The following is a 16,454-nucleotide window of genomic DNA, read 5'->3' on the forward strand; positions in this document are numbered from 1 at the left end:
TTCTTTATCTGTTTTGGTTTTAACAGCATTTCTTTCTCTTTCCTTGGGCCAGGGTTTTCCAGGTGACTTTGGAGACAGAGGCCCTGCTGGTCCTGATGGCAGTCCTGTGAGTAAATTGCAATGGTCCTCGCCTTGCAGCCTAACATCACTGGGACCCCATAGCAGCTGTACTTGCCACTCTCATTACCACATTCCTGACAAGCACCCTCGGCCAGACAGTTTCTATACCACAGTGCACATTCCAGTTTTTGATTTCACGACATGAGGAATAAGATGAAAGTGTTATAAACTCTGCCTTGAGATGCAATTGTTAAAATTAATTATTTTGATCATGTTAAAACATGACCAATTAGGTAAAATATTCGAAGTATTAGAAGTATACAATCACAGTATTGACTTGTATATGTGGGGGGTGGGGGTGGGTAGAAAAGAAGCCTTTTATGTGTATCAAGGTACTAATTAATAAGCTTCATGCAAAACTTGTGCATTTGGTGTTTGCTCTTTTTGGATTCAAATCCGTCATCGATCTACCTTACTTTTGAGTATTTTATAAAGAAATCTTATTTTGGGGGACTGATTAGATATCTATGTTCAGATTGGGGAGTTACAGTTCTAACATTAGTTTAATTATATTATCAAAGAATGATGATGGATTGCTGCTTTTTGACACTAGGTAGAAATACTTTCACCTTTTGCCTTCAAAATATAGCTATCCCCCAGTCTATGTCATGCACACGTTTTTTTCATGAGATTTTTTAAAGTGAATTAGAATCAACCACTAAATCCTTGTAACCTAAATTAGGAATAGTTCCTATATTTAGACATATGTAAATTATTAGCATTTATGCTTAAAATGAAGAGTTTGAAAATAATTTTTTTTATTTCTTTTTCTAAATTATAACTATATTAGCTTATTTAGTGAATTTAGCCAAAGTTTTATTTGTTATAAGGCTTGGAAGATACATGAAGAGTAGAACTGATATCCAGACAAATTGTTAAAAACTTGGATGATGTCTTAAGTAGAATGTTTACCATCTTTTACCCATGATTCTGGGGATCTTTCCATTTCAAGCATAATTAAGTTAAGCAGTATTTACATTTTTCTTTAATACCATTTCTGTCCTTGCATAACTAGTGTGAAGCCATCTTATTTAATTTTTTGTCAATTATGCATGAAGTTTGTTATGCTTCGACTACTACGGCATTTAAAACTTTTTTTTTTGCAATCTGCATTTTATTTAAAATATAATACTTCTTGAAGAGTATTTTGAGCTTTTAAAATCGTTAGAATGGGAGAATAAACTGGACATTTTCAGTTTATTGGTTTTTAATTCTCTGTTTTTTCCTATGTCTTTGTTTCAAAAAAGAATTTGAAATTCAGAAAAAAAGAGGAGAATCAATTCTTATACTTTGTACCATGTAAATGATGCAACACTGACTTGAAATGGATTAGGAATTAATCACAGAGACTGTGACAATGAGTTCAAAAGACCATCACAAAGACCCACCACAAATCAACTGGAAAAAATAATATAATTTAAAATTCCATACAAATAATTTAACAATGTTGGTAGTCTCTTACATATGTATAGGGCTTTATGAGAAATTTCAAAACCTTTTGTATATTTGACTGTTTTAATTGTGATCTTACAAAATGAAAACAAATATTATTATTATTTTATAAATGAGAAATTTTTAAATGATGTACTTCAGAAGAACTGATAGTGCTTTAAATGACATGAAAATGTTCTTATAACCCTACATGTTTTTATTACTACGTCTGGGCTATATGTCTATAATGCTGAGTATTAATGGGATTTACTTTCTTTACTAGATGCCTAGGAGGCATAGAGAAATCTACATGCTAGGCTAGCATCTAAAAGCACGGAGCCAAGGGCACTTTTAAAGATGTTAAGCTGTTACCAGAGTTTGGACTTCTTAGGATGCATAACAGTAGGAAAGTTTCAGAAGTTAGCTATGAAAGATGGAAAAATTTGGTATATTTTTTTCCTAGAAATTCTTGTCTTCATCTTTAGAAAATGCTCTTAGTAATTTGGAGTCACATTTAACGCACTTTGCATGTTCTTTTACGCAGGGCCTTGTAGGCGGCGTCGGTCCTCCGGGGTTTCCTGGGCTTAGAGTGAGTATCAAGTATCACCCTTCTTACAAAATATTTTTGTGTGTGTTTATATTTGTTAGATGTGTTTTAAAAACTTAAAAAAAAAAAAAAGAAATTTTAGTGTCATTGTTGAATATCAGCCTTGCTCACATGTATTTTCCCATCAGACATGCAAATTAAACCAGTAGTCTGAATCTAAAAATTAATTTTACTTTATAAGCTAAAGTAACAAATTTCTGCCGGTTGGTGTATATACGTATTTGTCCGTTTCATTAAAGGATACTTAATCGAGACTCCGTTTCTTCAAAAATGTAAGACATAGGGCAGCCACTTCTTTCCTTTGAAGTAGTCTTTCCTGCCATCTGTCTAGAGAGACACAGATAAGGCTGAACAAAAGCATATGGTAACTGTAGGCTTTACTTATGAAATAAAATTGAATAAATGGTTAGGAAAACCATCCTGAGCAAAAGGTAGGAGCTGGGCTTCAATGCCATTAAACATTTTAATACCTCATTTATTTATTAGACTTTTTAAAAGTGACTGTATTATTTGTTCACTTAATCAGTTTTTATACAGTGAATTCAACTCCATTTCATTGGAGTTTCTGATGTCAGCAAAGCACAGCTTAGTAAAAGCAATTCTGTGGAGGCCAAAACAGTGTAGTCCAGCTATGTCATTCTCTGATACATATTTTATTATTCATTGGAGTGAACGGACTGCTACTTTGGATGTATCTTCGTAAATATGTTTCTCTCATCCAAGCTTATGGTTCATGACAGGCATATAAATTACAGGTATTTTATATAAATTTAGAGCCATATGCTTGAACATTGAGCTGAGCTAAAGGCAAGACTGACATATTTTTATTCAGTGTAAGGAGCCTAACGAAAACAGAATCTTAAAAGCAGACTATTTCTATTCGTATAAAAGTAGGATGGCCATGTTTAGAGGTAGGGTTTTCCTTAAAAATCGATTTAGAGCTTGCTGTAATAAAGTAGGTCATTAAGACTCCAGAGTTTGATGCCATAAATCATAGCTACAATATTTTTAGCTTGAACTTGAACACAGTTCTTCTGACTCCATATTTAATGTTCTTTCCCCACCTTAACTGCCCCAAGGCAGAAGGTGGCAGCTTAGCCAAAGGAATGAGTCAGGAGTTCAGTTATTGGAACTATGGTAAAAATCAGCATAGCGAGTTTTAATTTGCCCCTGTCAGATGACATGAGTTAGAAATTAAGCTCAAAAACCTGCGTAAGTCTAATAAGACATTTAAGCATTTCTCTTGTATAATAATATTAGTGTAGTAATTATAATAAAATTAGCAATAATAGCTCACTTTTATTTAGTATTTTCTGTGTGCTAGTCACAAGGGTTATGTCATTTAATTCTCAGAACAGCTTAAGACCACTGAACTGGTAAGTTGAGCCCAGAGTTGAAGCCAGGCGATAAATATCTGGAGTCCAAAACTCCACCCATTGTGCTATGCCACCTCCTTCAAACTTATATTACCTTCAAATGTACACTGCCTCTCTTAAAAGAGTTCTTTAGACTTCATGAGAAGCTCTATGTGAAGGTGCAACCCAAAGGGTCAACTTCTTCTCAGAGCTTAGTATAGGACTGAACCTGTCAGTGGCAGTCAGTGTCCTGATCAATGGGGAGAGAAAGGAAACAGGGAAGGGAGCTGGACTCCAAAGACACTCTTTGTGCATTCTTCATTTAACCCATCAACATTAAGTTGGTTAGCTCCAAAGTTTCTGTTATTATGCTTAGGACTGAGCCCCAGATTGTTAACATGGCCCAAGATGTCCGGACTTCTGGTTCTGATCTGCACCTTGAGAGCGTCCTCTGTGCGCCAGCAGAGCTGTTCATTCTCAAGTGCTGTGCAGCCTCCTGCCGCGTGGCCTTTGCCCTCGTTTGTCTGCCTGAAACACTTGCCTTTTCTGTCTAATACTTAACTCTTACTCATCTTTCAGTTCCAGGACTGAGCACAGTGCCTCACACATAATAATGCTCAGTACAAATAACTGGGTTTTCTGCCCTTTCTCTTTCTTCACTCACCCTTTGGTATGTGGGAAGAGATCCTCCAGAAGTGAGAATGGCTAATGGCACTACACTCGTCTAGTCCTTGGCTCTTCTACAGTGATAGAGATGGTACTTTTCAAAGTACTATCATGTGTATCTCAGTTGTAAAGTAGATCAAACAGGTGTCACTTCCTCCATTCTACATTTGTTAAAATGTTTAATCAGAACAATGTGAGCACCTTCTATGTGTCGAATGCTGAACTAGATGCTAAGTCTAAAAATATGAACAACATTATAATCTAGTGGTGACATCATACAATATGATTATTGCTAGAATGGGCTCAAGCAAACCCACTGGGAAGGGAGCAGCTTGCGTTATCTCAGGGTCAGGGTCGGCTTCACAAAGGAGATGTCTTTTGAGCTGTTGTGAAGATTGTGTGTGAGCAGGATGGACTGGAAAAGGGAAAAGGGCTCGTAGGCAAAAGAGTGCTGTATTCAAATGCACAGAAGAGGGGAAAAATGGGATGTTTGGGAAATGAGTAGTGAGATTATAGCCTAGAAGTATGGCAGGATGGGAGTGGAATGGAAGGAGGTGAGGTTTTGAAGACAATCAGGAAAGATTGTCTAGAACTTTTATATGTCATGGTAAACAGTTGATTTGCCCAGAACTGCAGCTTCCGCTTTATCTCTCAGGGGTTCCCTTCCAGCAAGTAGTTTCTGATAACAGATGATATTGCTTTCTCTAAATTATTTTTTCCATGCGGTTGATCATTACTGTCATTTGCTTTCCTAATTAATGACAGTAATTATCACCTGTGAGTGTGGGTGGGCGTGGTTGAAAAAAGTCCGGTATAGAATTCACCATCTTTTCCACGATATGTTCCGCTGTATGAACTGTAATTGGCCAGTGGCTCTGCTGCGTTTGGATAAGGAACCTGCCCCGGGTCCCTCTATTTCTCTGACTGACTTTGACTCAGAGGTGCTCCATTACTTCCGGCTGCAGGGGAGGCTCTTCTGCCTCTGCCGCTAAGTCCCAGGCACCCTCAGCTGAGCTCCCATGAATGAAGTTGCTCCTTCTGTCTGCTGCATCTTCTCAAGGAAGAGAAGCGTGGAGGCAGGGGTGCTGAAGAACCTTCAGGTTATCTTGGTGGAACTGAAAACTGCTCTTTCCCCATCAGGGACTGCTTTCAGAAGGCTATAGGTTTGCAGGAGTAGGATTTTCCACACAACTTGTGACATGTCACAAAACGTTCGATGTTTCTCAGAAATCTCTATACTCAAACCATTTTACTTTTCAGTTCTCTGTTTTTCTAAGTCCTTTATAATGAATGTTTTTTAATATCTCCTGAAACTTACTATTCTGTGATTTTTCTTTCAGAGTCACTAAAAAGTAAAATAGAATGTTGTACATACAGAGTAGTTCATCTGAAGATATCAGACAATGTGCAGTAATATATTTACTGAAAAAAAATTAAGGATATTGTATTGTCTATAGAAAAAAGCAATAGGACAATAAAGAAATGTTTATATGATATTCCTTTCCATTCCTTACATGGATTATTGCTGCATAATTTCCAAACAGAGATGTTGTATTTTTTAAACTACCAAAAGTTTTAAAGCTATGAACTTTGAATAAACTACAATAATTATAAGAATAATTATTTCCTATTGACAGAATTTGTCAATGATGTATTAATATTGCGTATCTGTTTATTAAGTTGGAAAGTATTACTCTGCCTCTCACAGTCTCATATTTCAGGATTAAACATGTTGGACACAGTTATATTTCACAGACTTTAGGACTCACCTCAAAGTAAAGATGTCATATTTTCCATTCTAAAATCCATAGTGTATGGATGTGGACTGTTAGAAATGCTGTGTTATGTCAGGAGGTAAAGCTCTAGACTAAATCACTGTTTTAAATTTATTTTCAAAGTTGATTATTTCCTCCAGAATTCATCCCATACTTTATTTCAAAGCTATTATGTGCTGGCTATCATGTTGGGTCTGGGAAATTTAAAAAAAAATGACTAAAACATTCTTCTACTCTAACAGAATACACAGACTAGGAAGACAGAAAAAAAAAAACAACACACACAACAGTGCAATATACTCAGTTCTGTAGTAGAAGGGAATTCCTGTAGTGGTAACTATATCTTCAAAGGCTTGGAGCCTGTGATAAAGGAGAATATGTTCAGAGAACAAAAAAACAGTCCATTGTGTCTAGAATGTCAGATTTGGAAGAGGGCGAAGTAAAAGTGGATGTAGGACAAATGGGAGGAGATGAGACTGAATGGAAATGGAAACCTGATAGTAGGGACCAAGGATGCTATTCTGAGAAATTTGGATTATAACTAAAAGAGGCAACACTTCAGTGTTGTCACAAATACACTTTTAAAAGTTCCTTAACATTTGGAAACCATTAAAGCATCTCGGTCTTTGAGGATGAAGGTGATGTGTTAGCCGGGCACAGAGAGGTGGCAAGAGGAAGCAGGAAAATGAAGGCACCAGTGACACAAGATTTAAATGATCCCCAGATCATCAAAATATTTCCACTGTTTTGCCAAATTTTACTTTCAAAAACACTCTTAGTTGCTATTGTCCTTTGTATTCTAAGATGACATACTGAAGCTTTTCCAAGTCTGTGGCTTGCAGGAGATGATAGTGGTTGTTAATGTTTCTGAGTAATCTTGCATTGGAGCATTAAACTGAAAACCTTGCCACTGGTGGCTGTGTCTTTTTCATATTTGTTTCCTCAACACCACTATCATGTTTGGTACCTCTTACGCTCAATAAATGTTAAATGATAAATGAATGCGAGAAACCCAAGAGTAGAGACCTTTGCTCACTACTCAGTTTGTCCCTGAAATTGTGGTAAATTTTATCCTTCTGCACATTTTAAATCATGAAATTAAATCATTGGAATTCCTGGCACATAAAGCTGCCCAATGAATACTTGCCGAATAAATGGGTGAAAGAAAAAAATCCAAGACAATCAATTGAAGAATTTATTGAGTACTTCCTGGGAGCATGGCACTGAAATACTTCCCCTATCTTCAAGATACTATCCAGCTGGAGAAATAGTTCAACATAGATGGCATGGACGGCAAGTATTACAGGAACTCAGGGAAGGGAAGGGTCCTTGTGGACTGGGTTAGTATGAGTAGGCTTCAGGAAATAGGGTAGACCTCACTGAAGTTTGAATGACTGGTGTAATTTATAAACGTGAAGAGGAAAAGAATGTTGAAGATCAAGGCATGTGTGGGAGCTTCGTGAGGTGAACCCCTCTAGGTTAATTAATCAATCAAGTTTATTTACTATGTTCTCTTATCATAGTGGATGCTTGAAGGCATTTCTTTCTTACTGCTTTTCAGGGCAGCGTTGGCCCTGTGGGACCAGCTGGACCTTCTGGAATCCCTGGCCCAGTGGTATGTTTCTGTTTGCACAATGTATATTTCACTTTAATTTCTCTGTGATGTCACAAAGTATCACTTTCTTTTTTAGGGTCTTTCAGGGAATAAGGGCCTACCTGGAATCAAAGGTGATAAGGTGATTTAAATATTTACATTGTCATAGAGATAATTTCTTCTCACATCAATTTTTTTGAGTCAACACAACTTATAAAATATTTTTTAAAGACAGAATCTAATCTGTGTTATCAATTATAGAACTTGGAAGTAGGAAAAATAGAGAAATTATTCTTAGCTAGTATTTGCTTTCTCATGGTATTGCCACATTTGCACTGCTTAAGTGTCTTTGTATGAATTTGTGCTCTCCAGGGTGAACAAGGCGTTGCAGGAGAACCAGGAGAACTGGGCTATCCTGGAGACAAGGTAATGGTTTTACCACTGATTTTTTATAAATACAAAAAATGTCAGAGACAATGCACAAATTCTTTAAAAAGAAAGGAGTACTCATTATTTTAATCATGTATTTTATTACAGTATGGTATCCATTTGGTTTTACGTGTCTTTTATTTTCTCAGCTTTTTAAAGAATAAATCCATAAATGTTTTAGTAGTTGGTAAATGGAGGCATATCTGCCTTCTGTGGTATAACAGCTTTTCTTGTCCCTGTATTATTCTCCTTTTTAGGGTGCTGTGGGTTTTCCAGGACCACCAGGGATGAGAGGAAAGCCAGGACCTTCAGTAGGTTTGAACTTCTGCTTTGCTCTTCCTGATTAATAGACTGCACACCATGGCATGGGTCTTCATTCTTGCTGGTGTTAGTGGACTGGGAGAAGTGGGGTGTAAGTCTACCAGTGTGGCATTTTCTCTCCAGTTCGAGAATACAGCTAATCCTTGAAGTCTTCAGCTCACATTCCATGGATTATTGGGCCTTACCCTCCTCACCCCCTCACCCCAGTCCAAAGCCAAATTTCTGCGAGCCTTCAAGATCTTGGCTGATCTTTTATAGACAGTATTTAAACTATGCAGTGGGCTTTTAAGCCAAAAAATACAAAGCACCTTAAATAATATTTTAATTTTTCCAAACATCTGCCTCATTAAGAAAACATTGTGAAGAAAAGATAATAGGTCACACTCTTATGGGCCCAAATATTCTACTTCCTTGCCTTTTTTAAATCTTTGAGTATCAATTGATTGAAATAAGAGGACACCATGTATTGGAGTTAACATGAAACTCAACAAATTATAAAACTAAAATCACTGAATAATTAAAAACAAATTTAAATGAGAAGATTAAAACATGAGTGAAAAGTATGTATCTAGTGGGAGAGGGTGGAGCGCAAGTGGTGGAGTGCACGCTTAGCATGCATGGGGTCCTGGGTTCGAACCCCAGTACCTCCACTGAAAAACCAAATAAATCAACCTAATTACCTCCCCTTTGAAAAAAAAATCTCTCTATAAAGTCTATATATATTTACAAAGGTATATATCTGCATATTAAAAAATCATAATAATTATTATAGCTAACATTTACTGAGTGTTTACAATATGCCAGACACTATTCTAAGGTGTATACCTCTAATTTAATCCTTAAAACAATCACGTAAAGTTGGTACTATTATTATTCCTATTTTACAGGTTAGGAAAACCGGGACACAGAGTTTTAATACTTTCTCGGGAGCCTGGACTGACTTAGTAAGCACCGGGGAAAGTCCAGACCATCACATAGGTCGGAGCCCACACACTTAGCCACTGTGTCATAGTGTTTTAGATTTAATATTTTAAGATTATTTTAGGATTTTAATATCGATTACAACTCTAGGATGGTGAGGGTGATTGTAGATACAAAAAATTAGATACAAAGTTATAAATGTAAATGTATTAATACAACATTATGAGAGTGTTGTTTTCCTGAGCAATTCATCGTGTTCCCTCTAACTCCACCCTTTCATCTTTGGATTGTTTATTTTTGCATAAAAGGAGGCAGCGTTGAGTTACATAACTTTATACACCCAATTCTTCATGACCTCTAGCAGTGACAGCATTCTGTACACATCTCTCAGGAATTGTTTAATCCAAAGAACAGTTGTTGGCATCTCTTCATCTAATGCCGTGTTGGTGGTGAGCTTTGCCTTTACTGGCTTTCACTCTGGGCTCAAGGAAATCCAGTCAGCTGTGTCCCCAGCCTTGTGCCCTGGACTTGAATCTCAGAAGGAGCATGAGAATAGGTCAAGCTAACAAAAGTCTTCTATTTTCCAAGGATGATTCTAAACCACTTAACAAAGACTCCCAATGTCCGCAGTGGTTGGCAAAACAAGACTCTTCTTACATCTTCATTTTTATAATGTGAGGGTTTTCTAACTTTTGATAATATTAAGAAGAAATAGTGTGACACATTTTCTAAGGCCAATACCAAGTAATAAATGGTATTATTCTTATGCTTTATAATTCCTTGAGAAAATTAGAGTCAAATATCATGCTTATATAAGGCAGGCCTTTTTAATGTCTCCCTTACTCTTTGATTCCATTTATATTGATAACACGTTTATTGGGGTAGGGGAGGGTGAACACTGATCTGAAAAACAGAGATGTAGACTTTAATTCCAGCCATGATAGTGACCTGCTGTGGTCTTGGGCATTTAACCACCGTGGCTTAATGTTCCCGGCTTCTCATGTTCAAAATGGGAGTTGGGCTATATCACATATCAGGTCCCTCTGTGACTCTTAAATGTTTTCCTCTCTTAGTAAAAATGCTTACCAGTATTTCTCTAGTCTAAGCTAAAGACAAGACAGAGAGCCTATGTCGCCTTTAACACATTGTCTTGAAACCTTTAATATGGTTTTTCCTGGAATCACTAGAAACTCTAATGTGGTTCTTTAAGGCAGTGATATGGGGAGCATGAAATGGTGAGAGTGAGGCTTTTACTTGCTCTTATTATACCTTTGTGTACTAGTCTAATTTAAAAAAAAATAATGTCAGAGGGTTTACTTTGGTAGGAGACAGTTGACTATTTTTTGTTTGTTTTATCAAATCTTTGAAAAATATATACTTTGGACTGAAGCTAGGGGAGAGACTTAGGAATTAATTTGTGAGATGGCCTTGCCTTCACATGCTCACTTTCTCACTTGTTTGTATCTTACTAATAGAAGAAATTGTAGATGTTTGACCTGGGGACCTTCCCTAGTTATGGAAGGAGACACCTGTTTAATGAAAAATTCCTCACACAGAATCAATAATCATATTAAAAATAAATTACACAAGTTAGTGCTTATCTAATCTTTTGTTTATTATCATGAAAAGAATGCCGAAGTTATAAGGATGTCTTATTTTATGTCTCCTACTTTTGGTTTTCTGTTACCTCATATGTTGCTGTTACTGATATTACTGGTTCCAAATGTATCTAAGTTGTAACATGAAAGAATGTTTTCAAGATAAAAGAACGTCCTAATCCAGCAGATTTCACCAGTCTGGAATATGGATGCTTTTATCCTGCAAGTATTTAAAAATTGGAGAGAACTACCAATCTCAAGTTGTTAAGAAATACTATTTCTTTTAAGAAGAGAAAACAGAGACAGTTATTATGTCCTTTCCACTTATTTTTGCTGGAAGTTTGCTGTCATTTATTGTTTCCTTAATCATTACTCAATTCTCTAAAAGTTACTTGAAAACTCAGTGTTTATAAAGGAGAGTTGATATTCATGGAAACTTGCAATTGAAGTTTTTCAAAATGAAAGATCTTTCTGAAGAATGAATGAAATTATTCCACAATTTATGTTTTTAAATATTAGGTTGTCAATCAACTTTTCTGAAAACAAAGGCCTAGGGTGCATATACTGTTTTTGCCTCAAGCTTGAAATTTAGCTTCTTGCTTGGATTTTGCCACCAGAGGGCATCAGAGAGCCCCATCCCTCTCTCTTTGAGGTACTTGTCATTTGAAGACTTCCCTAGTTACTGATTATGATGGACATGATTTCGTCTATTTAGGAGAACTTAAATGAACTTTTGTATAATATTTTATTACTTTTCTCTAGATTTGAGTGCAGTTGTTGTGCTATATACTGTTTAAGTCCAGATACTCTACCACCATATGAGAATAGATTTAGTACATATGGAAAATGCGTTACTTCTTGGAAAGTGGATAAGCCCATATTATATTTTGCAATTTTATGTATTCTTGCCCTACTTAGGTCAAATTTGAAGCTGAAATAGAAATTTAATATGACAGAAATAATGAATTCAATAGTTTTTATGAAAACAAGGATACCAGACTACTGGCCTTCCCTGTTCTGCCGTTCCATCTCTTGAGAGTATCGCCAGCGCTCTCCAGTTTCAGGCTTTTACCCACTTCCCTCTCCTCTGACCTTCCTCCCCAGCCCTTACTCCACATTATTAATATGGATGTCAGAAAATGGCTGCAGAGTTACGCAAACCAAATCCTCAAAAGTTTAATTAACGGAGCCAAGCAATCTAGGAATTCCAGATATCATCTAGAAGATGAGAGAGGACGTGAAGAGAAGGACTGATGGTTATAAAACTGATTAACATTTAATGAGTACTTTCTATGTGCTAGACACGGTGCCCATCACTTTGCATTTATTGTCCCATTTAATCCTCACAATGACTCTGTAAGAATGTTGGTACTTTTATAATTCTTGTTTTATTGATGAGAAGACTGAGGCTTAGAGAGATTAAGCAACAAGGATTTAAATCCAGGTGATTCTTAAATCAGAATCTTAATTCTTATAGTTGCCAGAGAGGAATTTTCAGAGACATTCTTAGGACTCTGGTTATTTATGAAAGCAGTTCCTGATTTAGACTTCCCTACTTTATTACATCAAACTCCATCTTATCTCTGGGTAACACTCCCCCCCAACACACACACTTTTTTCCTTGATTTGATTTCCATTAATTTGTTTATTTCTCTAACCTTTAGGAGTAACTATACACACACACACACACACACACACACACACACACACAGATTTTATATAGTAAGTTTTCTATAGTGATGATGGTTAAGTCTTTCTGAATAGTCATTACAAGTTTGGATGTAATATATTGAGTGTTTGCTGGAAAGTCATTACAACTTTATGTAGCATAATATATTTAGTGCTTTTGGCTTACTATATGTTTCCTTTTTAAATTATATTTATTAATGTTTATACTTTGATTGCCCCCCATTTTAGGGCCAAACAGGTGACCCAGGACCCCAAGGAACATCTGGCCCTCCAGGACCAGAGGTAAAACATTGGTGGGAATGTAGTAAATTTAAATAAAAACCATAGAAATTAATCTTGATTAGTAAAATATGCTTTTACATAATAGCCTTAAGAAAGGTTCTCTTTAAAGTTAATATCTTTGTAAATAGTTTGGACTAAATTTTTTTCTTTTATGTCAGCAACAGTGAGCTCAAGAAAATGGAAAAGATGTGCCACATCGTAGTCCTGATTGTATCACAGCTGATTTATTTGTTCTGCCCAACAGCTACTAATAACACATACTTGGGGCTTGAAATCAAATTTCAAGACGTAAACGCCATTGGATTTTTAATGCAGAATACTTCCAATTTCTTAATGTGCATATATCGTTTAGATCTCATATTCTAAAGTAAAGACAGTCAAGTCTGTCGTACATATAGCAAATTTGCTTGTATATTCTTTGAAATTCTTATTTTGGCTTAATGCTGGATGTAGAGTGATTTTTTTTTTCCCTGTAATACTAGATAGGACATAAACTTCTGAGATGAAACATTTAAATTTTAAAAAATCATTTTGTGAATCAAAGGTAGACTACATGGAGATAAATCTTCTAGTTCAGAAATATAAGCCAAAATATATGCGTACATACCCGTATAAATACACATTCACATCTACTCTAGAATCCTAGGTACAGCAGTGAAACTGAGAAAGTGAATTTGGCTTTACAATAAATTAATCACAGCAGTAAAATTCCGATAACGTCAAAGCAGGAGGCAGAGTTTCTAGGAAGAGTGCTGCCTGATGCTTTCTCCCCCTCTTTGTAAACTGTTAAGAGCTGCTCCTTACTCCACCGCTGTCTCTCAGGGTTGGCTGATTTCTATGCCTATTCTTACTTATTACCTAATTTTAAGGCATATTGAATAGTTTAAAAATCTAAAAAAACTACATCGTACCTAGTTTTACTAACAGGTAATTGAAGGTAAAATACAGCAGTGTATTGATGTCATCATTCTGGGAAGAAGGAAATTGTTTCGAGTGGTTAAAATGATTATTAACAAACAACTAAAATAGTAATTAACAGATTAATATACATTTATCTCTTTTATAAGCCTGTATTCTTTTAATCATTTTCATGAAAAAACTTCCTGGAATGAATTGTATTTACCTGTCTTCTCATACGGAGATAAATAGAACCTAATTTATTTTTTATTATCTTTAAAGTTTACTTTTATGAATGCGGATTGTTCTATTGGAGTTTCAATTACAGATAATGTGTGTCCTGGGAGGTGTTTTTGCTTCAGTGTGGTTTGGGATTGTTTTCTTTTTTTTCCATAAAACTGGGTTAAAGGACAGCTGGCCTACGATTTTACTTGCTACTTGATCTTCTGAAGTTTTTTTCTCTTGCCTTTGAGATTTTATGATATGCAATCACCATTCAAAACATTGTCACATTGTCCTTGATTCCTGCGAGGGACTGAGCACCATCCTTGTCAGACTGTGCCAGTCTTCTCCTCACCTGTTTAAATTTTTTTATGGGGCTAAAGATGTAAGCTGTACTCTGTCAATAATTGGTGCAAGATTGTTTTGGGAAATGGGGCCTAATCTAAAGATCATAACTTCTTCTTGATCGTAAGTATATACTGTGTAGACAATCACATATGAGGCAACACTTCTTCTATTTAAATCTTTCTCAACACTAGGCTTTTAATAGAATTGTAGGTCCAAGAATTTAAAATAATATGTTTAATAATACATCAAGCCTGAAAAGTTTCTACTTGTGTAGTGGAAGAATTTTATCAAGTAAAGGATCTTATATGTGGTGCTGAATTTAGACTTTATCCCGTAGGCAATGATCAAAGAAAGACTTGTAACCAAAGGAATGAGATGATCAGACTTGTGTTTTAGACATTTGATTGGTAGAAGGAACAAAGCTAAAAGAGAAGGAGGATGGGAGAGAGAGGTGACAAGAGGAGGGAAGGAGAAGGGACAAGACTAAGGCTATTTGGGAGGATAATGCAAGGCCAGGGGATTAATGATGAGAGCCTGTCATGACAGGAAAGGAAAGCTTCAGGAAATAGGAAATATAATTCACAGCACTTGATCCATTCATTTCAGTTCATTCAGCTTGTGTGAGAGAGGAATAAAAGACGAATTTAATATTTTTTGCTTGAACAATTGGGTTAAATGTGGATCACCATTCTAAAAATAGAGAATACAGTGGTAGAGTGTGTGCCTAGCATGCACAAGGTCCTGGGTTCATTCCCTAGTACCTCTATTAAATAATAAATAAACCTAATGACCTGCCCCCCACCCCCCAAAATAATAGAGAATAAGAAAGAAGGAGGAAGATATTCAGGGTGGGTAGAGACAATGCTTTGGTTTTGACTTTGTTAGGGCGGAATTGCCTATGGAACATACAGGAAATTAGTTTCCTAACTGTATAGAAAATTGTAGGTCTGAAACTTGAAAGAGTGAGCAAGAGATGCATTTCTGTATAGTCATCCACATAGAGGTATTAAAGGAAGTGATTGTAATAGGTGAAGTAATTTTGGGAGGGTTTATGAAGTAAGGTTGGAAAGTACCGCACCTAGGCCATCACCCGCGGAAGGCTACGTTCTGTGTTCATAGTGCAGTGAAGTTTTAAATTGACAATATAAGAGCAGTAAAATAAACTTTGGTCCCTTAAAAGCATCATGAGGAGAAAAAAAATCACAGTGAAAATTAGAAAATAATCTAGGACTGAACGATAACAAATCACTATAAAATCTGGAGTGTCGTACCTCAGGCCACACCTCGAGGGAAATTCACAGACTAGATGCGTTTCTGTAAAAGGCAAGAAGGATCAGGAATCAGCTGTGCACAGCACAAGCCTAGGGACTTGTTTGAAAAGGAGAAAGCCACTGAAAGAGGTCAAGTAGGATAGACTGTGTTCTCTGTGAGTAGGAGACTAAATCCCCAGGAGGCATGCGTGCTGCAGAAGGCGGGCCCCTAAGAGTCCTGTGAAGAGTAAGCAGGGAAGGGCCTGGGGACTAATAACATAGTTTCTGACTTGTGTTAAAAACTCAGCTGAGATGGAAAAACTTTTCCCCAAAATACAGCCAGAAAGTTCTGTACATTTTATTGGAACTGGATTACAAACTTGAGTCTGAGCATTCTACTGGCCAAAAACAATGAAACACGGTCAGATTCTCTTCTCCCTTGGATAAAAAACATAAACTTGTTCAAAAGAAGGGCAGCGATTCACGGTATTGTGTGATTTCCATCTTTCAGTCTAGACTGATATCATAATGCCGAAGTACAATTAGTAAAAGTAATTCTGTTAAGGCCCAAAATGGTGAGACCTAGGTATAGCTTTTTGTTAATTACTGAGGAATGAAAGGTGTAAGTTAATATCTGAAAAGTACAGTGCTTTTGGAATTAATATCTTCTGAGTGAGAATTGGGGAGTTAGAGTCTGAGTACTTTGAGCAAATTACTTGGAGTTTCTTAAATTGTGAATGTTGTAATGTATTTATTTAATTGTATCTTTTTCTAAATGGCTTATCAGTTGTCCCAGAACCATTCGTTAAGCAATTTGTCTTGACTTTAGTGATTTTAAAATGCCACTTCTATTATACACTAAATTTCCTGGTTCTTGAGTCTATGTCTGGACTTTGTTTTCTATTCCACTTGAATGGTTGTCTGTTCCTGGACAACTGTCATTTTATTT

At 36.2% G+C, this 16,454-nt stretch overlaps 1 protein-coding gene across 4 annotated transcripts in view; it reads left to right on the top strand.

Annotated features, from left to right (window-relative positions):
- The window catches only part of COL24A1 (collagen type XXIV alpha 1 chain), a 313,443-nt gene that overhangs the window by 93,997 nt on the left and 202,992 nt on the right, over positions 1–16,454 (top strand). For all 4 annotated transcript variants that reach the window (XM_031465514.2, XM_064493377.1, XM_064493376.1 and 1 more), the window contains 7 exons: positions 53–106; positions 2,096–2,140; positions 7,516–7,569; positions 7,646–7,690; positions 7,921–7,974; positions 8,235–8,288; positions 12,735–12,788. In XM_031465514.2, coding sequence (XP_031321374.2) covers positions 53–106; positions 2,096–2,140; positions 7,516–7,569; positions 7,646–7,690; positions 7,921–7,974; positions 8,235–8,288; positions 12,735–12,788 — 360 coding nt within the window. The remainder of the gene's footprint in view (positions 1–52; positions 107–2,095; positions 2,141–7,515; positions 7,570–7,645; positions 7,691–7,920; positions 7,975–8,234; positions 8,289–12,734; positions 12,789–16,454) is intronic.

The sequence above is a fragment of the Camelus dromedarius genome, chromosome 14 (assembly GCF_036321535.1).
Source record: "Camelus dromedarius isolate mCamDro1 chromosome 14, mCamDro1.pat, whole genome shotgun sequence".
NCBI classification, from domain to species: Eukaryota; Metazoa; Chordata; class Mammalia; order Artiodactyla; family Camelidae; genus Camelus; species Camelus dromedarius.